Source organism: Borostomias antarcticus (genome assembly GCF_949987555.1).
Source record: "Borostomias antarcticus genome assembly, chromosome: 13".
Classification (NCBI taxonomy): domain Eukaryota; kingdom Metazoa; phylum Chordata; class Actinopteri; order Stomiiformes; family Stomiidae; genus Borostomias; species Borostomias antarcticus.
Window position 1 is genome coordinate 5,526,978 of NC_140246.1, and position 17,264 is coordinate 5,544,241.

Here is a 17,264-nt window from a genome sequence, read left to right on the forward strand (position 1 = left end):
TCTCTCTCTCTCTCTCTCTCTCTCTCCCTCTCTCTCTCTCTCTCTCTCTCTCTCTCCCTCTCTCTCCATCTCTCTCTCTCTCTCTCTCTCTCTCTCTCTCTCTCTCTCTCTCTCTCTCCCCTCTTGAGAGCTTCTGTTCTTTTCTGAGGAAAGTCACCCTGTCCTACAGCATCCTCAGGTCCTCCGAGGAGCCTGTAGTCCCCTCCGCCATTACTCTGTTTCAGCACTCATAACCTGTCATAACCTGTCCTAGCCTGTCCTAGCCTGTCACAACCTGTCATAGTCAGCTCATGGCCTGCTTATGAAGCGGTCACATACTGTACAGGGCCATTAGGAAGATTCAGGTGCTTGTGTGTGTGTGTGTGTGTGTGTGTGTGTGTGTCTTCTCTCCCCCTTCATTTTGCCCCTGATAACATTTTTAGCTACTGCTCCACTTTACCCACCCCCCCTCCAGACACTTTAAAAAGTACTGAGTACTAACAATTTAAACTCCCATGTAATCCTACTAAACAGTAATTCATCACCTCTGCATCATCGTCATTAATTCATTACCTCTGCATCATCATCACGTAGGTTACTTTAAATGCCCCAGGGCCCAATGGAAGCGCATCTTTCCGCCAGGATCCAGTAAGTTGTGTTCGGCGGCGAGCGCCTCGTCCTTATGTGTAACTCAACACAACTTGATCCCCGCAATACCCTCCCTCCCTCCTTCCGTCCTAATCGTCATGACGACCATAACCCCGAGACCAGCCTGCCCTCCGTCAGTAATTCTAACCCTCATCCCTAGTCGGCTCCCGTTACTCGGTGTAATCTGTAATTATTACAGTGTGTGTGTGTGTGTGTGTCTGCACGTGCACAGTATTTACAGTAAACGAGGTGTCTGACAACAAGCAGTAGATGGTGCCAAATGTAGTTTAGCCTCTGTGACCTCCTGACCTCTTTGATAGACTAGTCTAGAGAGGCCCGACCCAATCAATCAGCTTTGCAGACGGCCTCTATTGTCGACTGATAAAATCGAATCAAAACGGTGATTATCCAGCATGTGATCGCGCCGTGCGAGGACAATGCAGGTCGTTCATTTGGAGGCCGTCTACATTGATGAGGACCAGTGTTAAAGCCACATCTGTGCTTTTTCGGCCGGGCGGTGACACGGCCGGTCGAAACGTGCGGTGTTACGAGTGATTTTGTGCCCCTAGAGTGTTTCTGTTTCTGTGTTCTCCTTCCCGGTCTCTCCTGTGTCCCGCGAAGGCCGACCTGAAAAAGGTTTCTAGTTCTGCGATGGTGCTGACTCGCTGTTGTGGATTGTGCCTCTCCCCAGAGCAAAGGAAACACTACACCAGAAACAGCATCAACAGCATGACGGACACGTCGCAGTACCACGTGGAGGTGAGCCGCACAGATGTCCACGCGCACGCAAGTACGATCCTCTTCAACTGCCTTCCGCTCTGTCATTAACCCCGCCCCCGCCGCCGCCCCACAGCACCTGACCACGTTCGTGATGGACCGCAAGGACGCCATGATCACCATCGACGACGGCATCAGGAAACTGCGACTGCTGGACGCCAAGGGCAAGGTGTGGACCCAGGACATGCTGCTGCAGGTGGAGGAGAAGGCCGTCAGCCTCATCGACCAGGAGACCAAGGTGGGCGGGGGCGGAGTCACAGCGGGGCCGTGCCCCACTGTGTGTAACCTGGAGAGGGAGGGGCTTAAGCTGTGGAGAGTGACGGAGATATGGATGATGATGTGACAGAACTAGGGTCGTGTGGAGCTCTGGAGGTTTTCCCCAAAGTTCTAGAATTTTCAGAAACTTTGGGAATTAACTTCGTTTTAATTTGATTGAGTCTTTGTACTGTGCGAAGCACTTTGGGAGTCCTGTCTGTGAGAAGTGCTTTACAAATAAAATGTACTTACTTACTTATACTATACTATTATTATACTATACTATTTCATATCTTTTACATGTCATGTTTACAGGGAAGGTCATCTTATTGGTCAAACTTCAAGCTTATCTCTATTACATGCCATCGTAAGGCAGCTGGCACTTAATAGATGAAGTATGACATTGATCTACGTATATTATTTTTTGGGGGTGGTATTTGAATTCATGCAGAACATTTTTTATTTGATTAGTCAGAGGTTAGGACCTGCTATGCTAAGCTGGCATTCTATAAGAAGCTTAGTCCCTCACTGTGAACTTGTGTGTGACTTAGCGCAAACTCCATAAGTCCTTCAAAGTTTGAAATGACCCACTAAACTTTCAAAACACCAGAAATAGTTTGAGAAGGAAAAACCCATTTGAGTGATACGCAGAGTGTACCAGGTCGATAGGCAATTATCTCACGTCTCGTACCACATTACAATTGTACAATTCCCACATTGCAAACTCAGTGGGAAGCTGCTGTAGTGATGCTCGACGGCCTCTCAGACAGCTTCTCTTGCTGTTGCTACAGAATGAGCTGGAGAACTTCCCTATGGGAACCATCCAGCACTGCCAGGCTGTGATGGGCGCCTGCAGCTATGACTCCATCTTGGCTGTGGTGTGTAAGGAGTCGGGCCAGACCAAGCCTGACCTGCACCTCTTCCAGTGTGACGACATCAAGGTAAAGGCTGCCTTGACCGCAGCGACACAGCCGTTGATGGGCCGTGGAGTACGCACGCGCGCACACACACAATATTACACAAGAACTGGTTTATATGTAGATTGTGTCATAGGTATACGTGTGACTAAGTGACCCTCTCTTCCAGGCTAATCTGATCCATGCTGATATTGAAAGTGCCATGTCAGACTTCAAGGGCGGCAAGGTCAAAAAGAGGCCAGAGGCTCTGAAGTAAACACTGCTTTCATTCATCTCATGACTTCTGTAGTTTATTCGACCGTACAGCAGCTGCACCATGTGGACAGTGGTTATCATATTCTGTAGCTGTTGTCAGCGGTTATCATATTATGTAGCTGCTGTCAGTGGTTATCATATTCTGTAGCTGTTGTCAGTGGTGATCATATTCTGTAGCTGTTGTCAGCGGTTATCATATTCTGTAGCTGTTGTCAGTGGTTATCATATTCTGTAGCTGTTGTCAGTGGTGATCATATTCTGTAGCTGTTGTCAGTGGTTATCATATTCTGTAGCTGTTGTCAGTGGTGATCATATTCTGTAGCTGCTGTCTGTTGTTCTTAACTTTGACACTGTGAATAGTTTCTCCCTGCTGTCTCCACTGAATGACCATTGGCTGTGAGTGACTGTCTGTCTACCCCCCCTCTCTGTAGGATGATCCTGAAAAGCGACGGCGTCATCCCTCCGCCCCCCGCCGCCCCCGCCCCCCAGCCGCCCGCCACCGTCACGCAGGTGGACGTCAAGAGCCGCGTGGCCGCCTGGTCGGCCTGGGCCAGCGAGCAGCAGGACTGTGAGTCGACGTCCAGTCCTAGATCGGGGCCGGCGATGAGTCGTAGCGTAGTGACACAGGAGCTACCGGTTAAGATGGCCGGCCTGTTTTCTGGTGACAGATTGAGTCCAGTCTAGTAGTTTTTTCACTATATCCCACTTCCAGTGGAGAAATTCATTCTTCAATTCCTGTTCTTTGAAAGCGTCCCTGGGAAACCGAACATTTTTCCTGTTTTTAGGATCCCCATTTTTTTCTCAAACACACTTTGAGTAAAGACAAGATGCTAGAGATCAATTAAACCGGAGATTTAGACAGAGAATGAGTGGATCCTCATAGCTACCTGACTACATTTACTCCAGCTTAAAAAATATATAGGTCTCCAATGTGGCTGGATATGTAATTGCCCTCAAAGCTGACTAAAATCATTTCTATTTGCCCCTGTACATGAGAAAAAGAAAGAAATTGAGTTGATTATGAAAGAGGAATTTTCTGTCTCCAGGCAACAAGTGGCCTGTAGTTCTTTTCCATTCCCCTGGTTGACTCATTTCGAAAAATGATTCCTCAGCCTTTCAAGCTCCCACGATTCTCCTCGTACCAGTCGTTGCATATCACGAGGACATGCCTTTGTAATTAACATTAACAATATTAAAGTCATAGAAATATTTCAACTGTCACATGCTGACGGTTGCCATTATACAGCACATCTCCTAACTCATGATAAGCTAGTGTGTTGAGTCTTGGCCAGCATGTTATGATAAACATTGGTGAACGCAGCTCTCTGCGTTTTGTTGACTTAGCCCCACGGTCAACAAGCCGGTCTAATCTGGTCCTCTCTCCGCTCTGTGTCCTCTCTCCGACAGACGAAACGCAGAGGCAGTACTCTGACCAGGACGAGCCCCCGGAGATGACCGCTGCCAGGGTGGACCGCGATGTGGTGAGTCTGTCTGCCTGCCAGTCTGTCTCCTCTCTCTTTCTCCCTCTCTCTCTCTCTCGCTGTCCTGACTCTGTCCATGCTCCTCACCCTGGCCTGTCTCTCTCTCTCTCTCTCTCTCTCTCTCTGTCCTGACTCTGTCCATGCTCCTCACCCTGGCCTGTCTCTCTCTTTCTCTTTCTCTCTCTCTCTCTGTGCTGACTGTCCATGCTCCTCACCCTGGCCCGTCTCTCTCTCTCTCTTTCTCTCTCTCTCTCTTTCTCCCTCTCTCTCTCTTTCTCTGTCCTGACTCTGTCCATGCTCCTCACCCTGGCCTGTCTCTCTCTCTTTCTCCCTCTCTCTCTCTCTCTCTGTCCTGACGCTGTCCATGCTCCTCACCCTGGCCCGTCTCTCTCTCTCTCTTTCTCTCTCTCTCTCTTTCTCCCTCTCTCTCTCTTTCTCTGTCCTGACTCTGTCCATGCTCCTCACCCTGGCCCGTCTCTCTCTCTTTCTCCCTCTCTCTCTCTCTCTCTGTCCTGACTCTGTCCATGCTCCTCACCCTGGCCTGTCTCTCTCTCTCTCTCTCTCTCTCTCTCTCTCTCTCTCTCTCTCTCTCTCTGTCCTGACTCTGTCCATGCTCCTCACCCTGGCCTGTCTCTCTCTCTCTCTTTCTCTCTCTCTCTCTCTCTTTCTCTCTCTCTCTCTCTCTTTCTCCCTCTCTCTCTCTTTCTCTGTCCTGACTCTGTCCATGCTCCTCACCCTGGCCTGTCTCTCTCTCTCTCTCTCTCTCTCTCTCTCTCTCTGTCTCTGTCCATGCTCCTCACCCTGGCCCGTCTCTCTCTCTTTCTCCCTCTCTCTCTCTCTCTCTGTCCTGACGCTGTCCATGCTCCTCACCCTGGCCCGTCTCTCTCTCTTCCTCCCTCTGGGTCTCGTCATGTTTGTGATTGGATAGCAGCGGCGGAAAGAAAATATCCGCTGCTCTGTTATGCCGGACGCCGCGGTCCGGCGCTGTCAGCGTACCGGGACTCTCAGCCTTCCGTAGGCCGACACCAGGTCACCGTTAGACGCAGGTGACGCAGGGGTCAAGAGGTCGAACTTCAAGTTTTGATGACTATTCTATGCGTAACCCACACGTGTTCGGCATGGCGGGATTAGAACCCGGGTCTACCGCTTGGAAGGCGGACGGCCGCGCTGACAGTTGCGCCAATATGGACGTCCGTCTTGAGTTTCACCAGCTACTCCACGTTTCACTCGGTTACACATGGTACCATGTAACATAATGTAAAAAATATATTTTTACTGTACATAGACAGAACTGGGCACCTGTGGTCACAAAGAGCTGAATATATCTGTACTTTGGTTTGTTTGCAATAGTTTAATGATTACGATGAGCCACCTTGCCTGAGTTGACATGGGTAGATTATTACTGAATAAAAGAACAGTAGTTGCAGTTTGTGTTACAATGCACGAGAAAAATGATTGTTGTAAATAATCAAACGACAGAATGTGCACAAACCTGCACACCCACACATACTGTACACCCAACCAAGCCCACAGACACACGCACACGCACACGCACACAGACACACACACACACACACACACACACACACACACACACACACAGGGCTGGCAGTGAGGAAATAAGCCCAGACTGCGTAGCGAGCGGTCCAAGCCCAATCATTCACTCACTCTAATTGACTTCAGCAGCATCTTCATAGTCAGCAACAACACAGGTCCATTTTCTCCTAATCACATCATCTCCAATCTGAAATGAGCTCACTCTGCCTCCGTTTCTCCATTAGAGAAAACATTAACCAACATTATCTGCACGCCACCTTAACACAAACCTCTTTATGCTGTCCCAGCAAATCCTGAACCACATCTTGGACGACATTGAGTTCTTCGTCACCAAGCTACAGAGGGCGGCCGAGGCGTTCAACGAGCTCTCCAGGAGGAAGAAGTCCAAAAAAAACAAAAAGAAGGGACCGGGAGGTGGGTGGACTCGAGACCTCTTCATTTTCCAGGAGTTTCTGTGTCAAGACCAGTGGTGTAGTGGAGGGTATACAGAGTATACCAACTTCTTTAAACGCCACTAACGTAAAAACGGTAACATTTCTGCTACAGTATACCCACGTCTTTAGTCAGAGTATACCCACGTCTTTAGTCAGAGTATACCCACGTCTTTAGTCAGAGTATACCCACTTCTTTAGTCAGAGTATACCCACGTCTTTAGTCAGAGTATACCCACTTCTTTAGTCAGAGTATACCCACGTCTTTAGTCAGAGTATACCCACTTCTTTAGTCAGAGTATACCCACTTCTTTAGTCACCACTACGTCCCTGGTCAAGACGCAACATTGTGTTTTTAATTCTTAACTACACAGCCCCTGTGTGTTTGTCTGACGTCACATATTACTGTAGTTTTATCAACTCTGACATGTCTGCTGTGTTCCTGTAATGCAGAAATGGAATATCTTATTCTGTTAAGAGTGGGGTATCTGACATGTCTATTCCGTCCACTAGAGGGAGTTCTAACACTACGAGCAAAGCCTCCCATTCAGGAAGAGTTTATCGACTGCTTCCAGAAGTTCAAGCATGCATTCAACTTGCTGGTAAAGACCACAAACCCGAACCGTGTGAATTTAAAAGTGTTTTTAGAAGTTTGATGAAATTCTCAGACTATTATTATACCACAGCATGAACAATACGAACCCCTTTCTCTCCGTACAGGGGAAGTTGAAATCCTACATTCAGAATCCCAGCGCTGTGGATCTGGTGCACTTCCTCTTCTCACCTCTGAGGATGGTGAGCCAACAAGCACCCCTCCCTGTTCCGCAGTGATATTTTAGGCTGTTTCGGTTATTTTGAGGCAAAATGTATGTAATCTTTCATGACTCCGACATAATCGATTGTGTGGCCAACATGACATTTCGGATGGGCAGTGCCCTATCCAGCCCCGCCCCCCCCCCCCCAGTCCCAAGAGCCCAACCCGCACCACTGCTATATCACTGGACGCCATTCCACACTGTTCCTGACTGACCCTCCCCCCAGGTGGTGCAGACGTCCGGCGGCGTGGACCTGGCGAAGAGCGTGGTGGTGCCCCTCTTGACCCGGGAGGCCATCGACTTCCTGCACTCGTCCGGCACCACGGAGGAGAGGCACCTGTGGGTGGCGCTGGGGGACGGCTGGACCAAGTGCAGGTACCAGGGGGGATTAATGGAGGTAGTGGACGCCACACATCAACAGTCTGAGTCAGAGTCCTTTGTTCGTTTATTGATCGCGTCCGGAGACGGAGCGCTAAAGTCTCCCCCCCCAACACACACTCTTTCTCTCTATGTATATATTCTATATTTTATGCATACTGTATATATATATTCCTTGTTTTCTATTATGTATATTCGATACTATGTATATATTCCTATTCCAACCTCTGCTGTACTTTTCACTGCTGAAACGCCCCAATTTCCCCCCCACGGGGATTATTAAAGTTCATATCATATCATATCTCCCTCCCCTCCTCCTGGCTGTAGGTTGGAGTGGCCTAAGGACACCTACTTCCCCCCGTGCGCCCTGCAGTTCCGGGATGGCTGGGAGCCGCCGGTGCTGGCCTACGTGGGTCAGTCCCGGGAGCAGGAGCTGACCCAGCTGGCCGAGACCCTGGCCCACGGAGAGATCCAGAGGCAGGAGGAGGTGGGGCACAGGCTGGCCCAGGAGGTGAGGCCCGCGGCCGAGAGAGAGGGGGAGAGAGGGAGGGGGAGAGAGGGAGGGGGAGAGAGAGAGAGGGAGGGGGAGGGAGAGAGAGAGGGAGGGGGGGAGAGAGAGAGGGAGGGGGGGGGAGAGAGAGGGAGGGGGAGAGAGGGAGGGGGAGAGAGAGAGGGAGGGAGAGAGAGAGAGAGAGAGAGAGAGCTCCTCCCAGGCCGCGCTTTCTGTATATAGTGAATTAAAGGTGTTCTGTTGTTCGACTCATTTCACAATGACTAATAGTATTTGCATCTCAGAAAATTTGAATATTGTGGAAAGTTCATTATTTTCTGTAATTAAATTCAAAAAGTGAAACTTTCAGATGTTATAGATTCATTACACATAAAGTGAAATATTTCAAGGCTGATTGCCTCCATGGCACGCTCCACGTTGATGCAGTAATTTGTGCAAAAGGAACCCCCGACCAAGTAATGAGTGTATAAATGAACATACTGAACATACTGTACAATCATAAAGATTAAAACAAAAAAGATTTGAAATATTTCACTTTGTGTAATAGATCTAGAATACATGAAAGTTTCACTGTTTGAATTAAATTACGTAACATAATGGCCTTTTTGACAATATAAACATTTTTGGGATGCACCTGTATACTTTGTCCAATCGTTCCAAAACCCCTTGATAAGAACTGATCTATGATTCACTCTCCTCCTTTTGTCAACACAATGCGGCGTATTTTTATTTATTTATTTAAGGTTACAAATTCAGGAAACGGAAGTCTGTCTGGCTATGGACTCTGTGAGTCACAACCGGCGTCTCATGTTTGTGTCTCCTCCTCCTAGCAACCGGCGGCGCAGGACTACCCCTTGGCAGACGGGTACGCCCTCGGCAACGCCCCCTACGAGCGCATGCATCCGCTGGACCAGGAGATGGCCATGGCCGCCTTCAAACAGGCCGTTGGCCGCCACGTGGACCGGTAACACTCGGCAGAGCCCCGCCGCGGTCACATGACCCGACCGGGGCGGCACGCCCTGGAGAACTGGCCCCTCCCCACTTTAACCTTCTCTAAGTCCCGCCCCCAGAGGTGGAGGGAACCGTCACACCCTCTCCTATTGGTGTAGAGTCCACTAATCTCTTCTGCCTATTTGACTAATTCTCTCTCATTCACCCTACTGTTCCTTGTTCTTCACTTTACTGGGCTCTTGATCTGATAAGATTTCCTACATTTTATTATCTCTGACCTCTCTCTGGACTATCTGTCAATTTTGATCTCCTGAATGTGTTTCCATATTTTGATATAATCGCCCTACTGGTTCTCTATCTTGTATTGTCAAATATTCTCCTATGGATAACTTGACCCTTGGACTTGCAGAATAACATTTTATTCAGACTCTCTGCATGGGCATCTATACTTTCCCCTCATTTTCTCAATAACCTCTGGTGTTAAAAGTTGGGACATTTCTCCAGGGCTTACAGCCGTTAAACTGTAGGTAATCTGTGGTCAATGTTTGGCTTGTTCCCCATTACAGATTACGTTAGCTGCCAGTGTTAGCATGGTCCGCTAGCTAGCTCCTGTGCCTTGTGTCTGTGGCATCTCACACATGCGCTTGGGCTGTTGGGTTTTTCTGTTGCTTGTTCATGTTTGTTAATGTTGTTTGTTAATATTTGTTATTGTTTTCTCATGTTTTACATGAGTAGATAATTGTTTAGAAGTGCGATGAACTAGTAGTGTTCCATCAATCTTGATTTTTAAAATTTGATTTGATTTGATTCTCTTCTCTCATATGGGGCCGTTAATCTACAACCTTTAACTTGCCGATGCCTTACAGAGATTATGATGCCCACACCAGTGGCCAGCCAAAAACCTTTGCCAAATCCAAGTATGACTTTGTGGCAAGAAACAACACCGAGCTCTCCGTGGTCAAGGACGAGGTTGTCGAGGTGAGTAGCACCACTAGATGGCGCCAGAGAGTCAGACATTCACTTTGTGTTCCCTTTATACAAGGACCTCAAAACATGCTTCCTTCCCTGGAAAACCATAGATGTGCCATGGCTTTTGATTGTTAACAGCTGTGTAGAGGAGCACCTGCTTTCACATATCCAATCACATTACACCAGATATCACCTCAAGGAGTGGGAATAAAAAATAAATAAAATAAAAAAGCAGAGGAAAGCCAGTTTCTAAAAGTCCAGAATGTCCAGAGATGACCTCCTTGTCCGCCCGCCGCAGGTCCTGGACGACAGGAAACAGTGGTGGAAGGTCCGCAACAGCGCCGGGGCGTCGGGCTACGTGCCAAACAACATCCTGGAGATCAGCAGGGCGGTGGAGATGGCGGTCCGAGCAGAGCCCGTCTACAGCCACACCATCCAGGTACGGACCGCCTGAGCCCCACGGTACCACACAGATACCCAGCATGCTGCACACACAAAGCGGACAAGCTAGGAGTTACTAGCAGTGAAGAAGTTTTCATTAGGAAGGTTTTCATTCATTCATTCATTCATTCATTCATTCATTCGTGTGCGCTCATTATTCATTCATCCATTTTGTTTGTACCTCGCATGCTCTGTGCCCACACGCCTGGTTAATTACACAGCTCTCTCCTAACCTGCCCATTAAATCCCATCCCGTTGTCTCTGTCTCCATCTCGCACCTCCCCGCTGTGACATCAAAGCTAATGATGCCAAAGAAGGAGTTTGAGTTGTTCAAGGTACAGTGGGCTGGCCTGCCGCTGAGTGCTTCTAGTGTCCGCTGTAAGAGATCCCCTCCTCTCCCGCCCGTAGACCCACAGCCACTGTCCTCCATTTCCCCGCACCTCCATCTTAGCTTCCATCTTAGCTTCCATCTTAGCTTTCACCTCAGACTCTCCTTCTGTTTATCTAGCGTGAGTTAAAACAAGATTTCCGTACAGCAGGTAACTCCCTACCCGATGCCGACAAAGGAGCAGTTTGAATCATACTGTACACACATAGGTGTTACATTATTTTTTAAATGAACTTTGTTTATTGAGTTTTAATACACAAAGTGACAACAAAATTGAAGTACTTGTAAGTGATAGTGTGTGTTACACATTACATTACATAACACCCATTTAGCTGACGCTTTTATCCAAAGTGACTTACAAGAATCCCATTTAACGTAGGCAGTCAGTCAGTTTTCTGTTTCCTGTTGGATTCTCTTGCACGGCGAGTGAGTTTGCGGTGCCTTAAATGCCACAACGGCCGCCCGTTTCCGAACATGCTCTCACGGTCACCATGTTTTATTTTCCGTCTCCGCTCCGCCAGCAATTACTGGGAGAGTTGAACGAGGTAACTGCGCCCCCCTGTCTCTGTGAGTGTGGTGTGGAGTTGCTTTGTGGTGTGCAACATAGATGAGAAGCACTGCATGGTCGCCATCGTGGTTTTTCGTTAGTGAAATGACTTCAAATGGGAACGCCTACCGGATACACGTTTGTTTTTGTGTCAGTTGGTCCGGTTGGGCTGGTGCCGCGCGACGACTTTCAACTTCCTCTTCTCCTCCCCTTTAGAAACAGAGGGTAGACTACGTCCCCAGACCGGGCGCCGGCGCGTCCTCCATGCCCCCCACGCCCCCGCCGCCGGCCCCGGCGCCTGCCCGGCTGCCCACGCCACCCCTGCCCCCACCGGCCGCCGAGCCCCCCAGGCCCGCCACCGGCGCCATGAGCCGCCAGGACAGCGCCACGTCCAGCGACAACGGCAGCGTCACCATGAGGGACCACCCGAACCAGCGACCTCCACCCGTCAACCGTAAGTCCCGCCCCCCCCTTCCTTCCCCGGCAGCTTTCAGATGGGTTAGCGGGACATGGCGGGGGATGATCCGCGGCTTATGCACTTCAATACGGGGGGCGTGGTCGTCTTCCCCCGTCAGTCCTGCATGTGTGATACTTCCTGATAGTTGACACAAACGCTCCATCTCTATTAAAAAAAAGAATACATTTGGGGCAGCTGTGGCTCAGGATGTAGAGCAGGATGTGTAGCAACGGTGTTGTGTTATGTTGACGGTGTTGTGTGTTATGTTGACGGTGTTGTGTGTTATGTTGACGGTGTTGTGTGTTATGTTGACGGTGTTGTGTGGTATGTTGACGGTGTTGTGTGGTATATTGATGGTGTTGTGTTATGTTGACGGTGTTGTGTGGTATATTGACGGTGTTGTGTGGTATATTGACCATCTTCCACGTCTTGCCCCCCCGCAGGCAGGAAATCCAACATGGAGGAGGTGCAGGACGAGCTGATGCACCGGCTGACGCTGGGCCGCAGCGCCCAGAAGAAGTTCCAGGCCCCTCCCCGCGGGGCGCCCGCCGTCAACATCAGCTACGACTCCCCGCCCGACGAGGTCAAAGCCTGGCTGGAGGTCAAGGGCTTCAGCCCTGTGTGAGTCTCACTAGTCAGCGGAGATGTCGACTGATATTACCATTGAAAGAGTGGGTTAGCCTCACCAGTAGGGTCTATGTACAGATACAGTAGAGTACAGTACACATGGTGGACCACAGCTATCATGGTTCATATAAGTGTGAATGTAATAATAATGGCCATGATGAGCTGGCTGTATATGTGTTTTTCAATGGCCCAATGTAGTCAATGTGAATGTTATTTAGCGTTGTGCAATTTCATGCAGGACACGGGTCGTATAACCTGACCCACCAGATGGTTCACATAACCATCTGGGAAGTCTCTGTTTGAAAACGGTTTGGAAAAGGGCAAGCACTTTCAGGAATACCTGGCAGGTGATTGGATGAACCGTCTGTCTATCACCGTCTATCATGCGCTAACTTCAACCACTCCTCGCTGTCATCGTACCTAATCCCGCCCTCATAGAACGCTTGATTGGCCTGGTCATTTTTTGGAGCTTGTCCAGACTGATCTGCGGAGTGAAACAGAATGCGAGCTTGCAAGATCAGGATGTTCTCACGAGGCTATGGGTCATGCGCATCTGCTGTAATCAGCTGACAGCCCGCAGAATTTCAATCATTCATTGTCCAATCATAGTACATTCTCACGACAAAGCGGCCAATTTAAATGACTTCCTAGTACACTGCTCTCTGCTACATCAATGCTGCGTACTCACCACTTTGCTAGTAAGCAGAGAGAGAGGGAAAGAGAGAGAGAAAGGGAGTGAGAGAGAGAGAAAGGGAGTGAGAGAGAGAGAGAGAGAGAGAGAGAGAGAGAGAGAGAGAAATTGAACGACAGTATAATGGAATATCCTCACAGATGTGGTCTGAATTGGAACACAGCTGACTTTTTCGTATAAGAATTTTAGCTTCATATGAATGGAATGTTCCAGAACAGTGTGGTGTGGTGTTGACCCCCCCCCCCCCTCTCATCCGTCCCCAGAACCATCAACAGTCTGGGGGTGCTGACCGGAGCGCAGCTCTTCTCCCTCAACAAGGAGGAGCTGAAGACTGTGTGCCCAGACGATGGCGCCAGGGTCTTCAGTCAGATCACCGTGCAGAAGGCCGCTCTCGAGGTGGGTGACCTCCTCCCCCTCTCTCTGACAGAGGCTGGCGTTGTTAGCGGTCAATTAGCTCCAGGCTAAGTCCAGCCTTATCATTTGACTAGACCCCATGGTGTAGCTTAAGACAGTGTTGCAACTGTGGAACGCAGTGGAAATGCTTATACAGTAATGACTGTCCAGAATGAGAATGTTGTTTCTGTATAATGGTGTACGAAACTACAGGCTAGGACACAAGCCCCTTGGCTTTGAGCTATTTGGGTTAAACAGCTTCTTAGACTAATGTCCCCCAACTCTGGCGAGGTCTGGTGTGTGTGGTGTTTATTTCCTACCTGCAGGTCTTCTTCTGACCCCTCATGGTGTTCTGACTCTATTCACACTCTCACTAAGGTATTGTGAACACACGGGATAGGCTGCTCTACTCTGTTGGCCAGATTTGATGCAGTTGCTTCTTATCTTAGGCCCGCGGCATACTTGCCTTTAACCACTCGTATGCATGTGTACACAAGATGGCCGCCGCGCATCTCCTGCGTTCCTCCGGAGCTGCGGCTGGCCGCGTAGGTCTTCAGAAATGAACGCTTGTCTATGCGTACGCGTCGATAAAACGGCAAGTATACCGCAGGCTTTAGTGGTAGAGAGCAACAGCATTTGAAACTACATGATTTATTTAAAACACTTCACTGCTGCCGTAACACTATGCAGTGTCTTAATATTGATAATAAAGCATTACATGTTTTTCAGTATGAATCTGGCCAGCAGATAGACACTTGCTTAGTATAGTGGTCAGTTGGTACTTTCTTACCCTCTTAGAAGGCTGCCATAGCTGTATGTATCCTCATCCAACCAGTCTGTCTGCACCCTTCTAGAATGTTCCATCGCTCCTTCCAACCCCCACTTAAATCTTGCTAACCCTCCCATACCTCAGCCCACAAGACGTAGAAACTGTCTGTCTCAGAAAATACCCTGAACGAACGGAGGGACTGTCAACGTTTTCTCTACTAGCTGTCCTCGTGTCAGTCTGACCATAATATGTAGACACTATTGATCCTGAGGAGGAAATTGTTGTGTTACAGCAGTAAGGACACAATCGGTATTAAAACAAATTGATTGTAAGTACACAAAATATTCAAAAATATATATAAAATCAAGCAAGATATAGGAGTGCAATCCACTAATCAGCAGTAAACAGGTGTGTACTTGTAATTAGCGGTTATTGTTTCTAAATGGCTGTGTCTTTGCAAATGTCCAGGAATCCCTCTGACATCAATGTTGAACCACGTCAAGGTTTATTTTGGACCCATTGAGAATGTCAGTTCTGCTCTGTCCATATCTCTCTGCTGCAGATGTCTATGATTTCAAAAGGTGCACAGTCTATACACAGTATACTCTTAAAGGTGATATAGATAACATTTTTATGAAGACAAATCAATAAATAAAATCAAACAAACAAAAAAAACATCCACAGAGCTTTTAAAAAGGTGTGGAATAAAAGTATTGGCTCCCCTGCTCCTCATTTAAAAAATACATGAATTTAATGTTGACCGAAATTAATGTTTTGTTTATCTGTGATATTAATGTTTTGTTTATTTGCCTGAGATGTTTGTGAGGTTTGGTTCCCACCTCTAACAAGGCTTGTGAGATTTTATTTTAATGATTTGTCTACATAAAAATTGTATCTATATCACCTGTAACACTTAAAGCATAGCTTAGGTAAGTTTCACTGAAAATTTGCTGCAATGGACAGATGAAATGTAGGCGTTTTTGGATCAGCTCTGAGCTAAAATATAAACTTTTCACCACTGGTCTTGAGAAGACTTATCCGACACATTCTCTCAGGACAGACCTGGTCAACCCTGCTCAGATTAGGTCCTGAACATCATTTTCTCTCAGGACAGACATGGTCAACCCTCCTCAGATCGGATCCTGAACACCACTTTCTCTCAGGACAGACCTTGTCAACCCTCCTCAGATTAGGTCCTGAACATCACTAGAGGATTTTCCCATAAGGCTGTGCTTTACATTCAAAACAAGCAGTTAGTTAACAAGCTTTTAAGCACTGAGCTGAGTTGTAAGCTATGGTGAATGATTATATTCGATGAATGATGACGAAGTCAAGAGCTGGTTGACGGAAGAACTTTCCCGTGGCTGCTAAGATGATAAAGCAGTCCTTTGAGTCCAGTTATTGAGTTTAGAAAGCTTTGCTGAGATTCCACGTGGCATCATTAGTTGATTCTAACCTATCTTTCTGTTCTCGTCCTCTTCTCCCTCTCTGTCTCTCTCTCTCTACAGCGTGGCTCGGGTTCAGAGCTGCAGGAGATCATGAGGAGGAGGCAGGAGAAGTTGGCCACCACCGCCTGCGATTCGGGGGTGGAGTCTTTTGATGAGGGCAGCAGTCACTGACCCCCCCCCCCCCCCACCCCTCTCTCCCTCTCTCTCTAAACTCCACCCCTTCTGATATTTTCGCGTTGTCATTCCTAGGAAGCAACGGATCGTGCCCAGTTCGTCGAGATCATGCGACGCAGGCAGGAGCATCTGCATCAGTCTCCATAGAAACATATGCCCGTGCACACACGCGCACACACACACACAAACAAAACAAAACAGACTGGACCGTCCTAACATGTACTGATGGTACACACTGAGGAGTCACAACTGGGAAACACTCAGCCATGTTTGCCTGATGTGAATGTGAATAGTTGTGGAATTGGACAATATGTTCTAATGGGACTACATTATATTGTCTAGGAGGAGGAGGGATATTGAGGGGGATGAATATCTGTGATGTGTTGCTTACAATGACGAGAGGGCAAATTCCTGGAGTGGTACAACAGCAAAGTTTTGAAAGCAAAACCTCAGTATTTAGTGTTGTTGCTGGTAGTTGTAGTTTTGGATCACAGATATGTACAGTAGCCTACATACTAAATGGAAATTTGATCTGGTCTCAGAGGAATTGTTTCCTCGTATAGTAGATAAATGGAATCAACCAAAAATAATGAGTTAGTTGATCCACCTCGAGTATTTCAGAGAGAGAAATGATTAATGTGAATAACCGATTGTTAAATATGATCATTGTGTAAAGTTTGTGGTTTGCTGGCAAAGAGAATATGATATTTATATATGTCATCTTTTTTCTTTCTTTTTTAATTTTAAAGTAATGCCAAAAGAGTAATAATATAACTGAGCAGACTGAAATAGTGGTGGGGCTAATGTAATGTGTTTTTTCTTTTTCATAAAATACATCAGATAAAATCACTTTATATATAACTCACTTTATATACATGCTTCCATTTATCACATTTCAGGTATGGTGTATTTGAATTACTATAGCTATTAGCTTAATGTAACTTTCTGTCGAAGCATTAATGTAGCTAGCTAAGAATTGCTACAAAGGTTATTTAGGGCTTTGACAGGTTACTTGTAGGCTACAGCACTAAGGTGACCATTATTAGTTTGGTCTATACGCATATTTGCACAGTAGTAAAAGTATATCATACAATGACCATAGAGCAGAATCAGTAATCAGCTGTAGAATAATGATTAGCACAGTTGAGTACGTCGACAGACACCTGTTTCTGAGAAAGACTGCTGTGGCAGTCCTCTGAGTAGACGGGCCAAACGGAGTCACAATCAGTCTTCCTCTCGACTGCAGCGTCTGAACGTAAGTGTTTTTGTAGATCATTCATTCCACGGGGGCTCATAGGAGGAGTGTTTCAGTCTGAAGTCAGATTGTTCCAGGTATAAAGCACAGCCTCATACTGTAGCAAGCATCTTACCGTCCGTTATTCAGGAGGATGTACAGTAGCAGGAT

The 17,264-nt window shown here is 47.6% G+C and overlaps 1 protein-coding gene across 2 annotated transcripts; it reads left to right on the plus strand.

Moving 5' to 3' along the window:
* Nucleotides 1–1,353: 1,353 nt before the first annotated feature.
* eps8a (EGFR pathway substrate 8a, signaling adaptor) lies at nt 1,354–16,708 on the plus strand (the record flags this gene model as incomplete). Of its 2 annotated transcripts, none has more annotated exons than XM_084447578.1 (18): nt 1,354–1,386; nt 1,481–1,642; nt 2,451–2,600; nt 2,746–2,828; nt 3,263–3,399; nt 4,239–4,312; nt 6,157–6,283; nt 6,814–6,902; nt 7,021–7,095; nt 7,342–7,490; nt 7,821–8,004; nt 8,835–8,968; nt 9,822–9,933; nt 10,223–10,363; nt 11,517–11,754; nt 12,201–12,378; nt 13,339–13,471; nt 15,746–16,708. In XM_084447578.1, 18 exons carry the CDS (start codon nt 1,357–1,359, stop codon nt 15,854–15,856), a joined length of 2,307 nt encoding a protein of 768 aa, XP_084303704.1. In that variant the 3' UTR covers nt 15,857–16,708. The 2 variants fall into 2 exon arrangements, with proteins under 2 accessions (XP_084303704.1, XP_084303705.1); XM_084447579.1 differs by having other exon boundaries at nt 1,357–1,386; nt 8,835–8,869.
* Between the last annotated feature and the right edge of the window lie 556 nt (nt 16,709–17,264).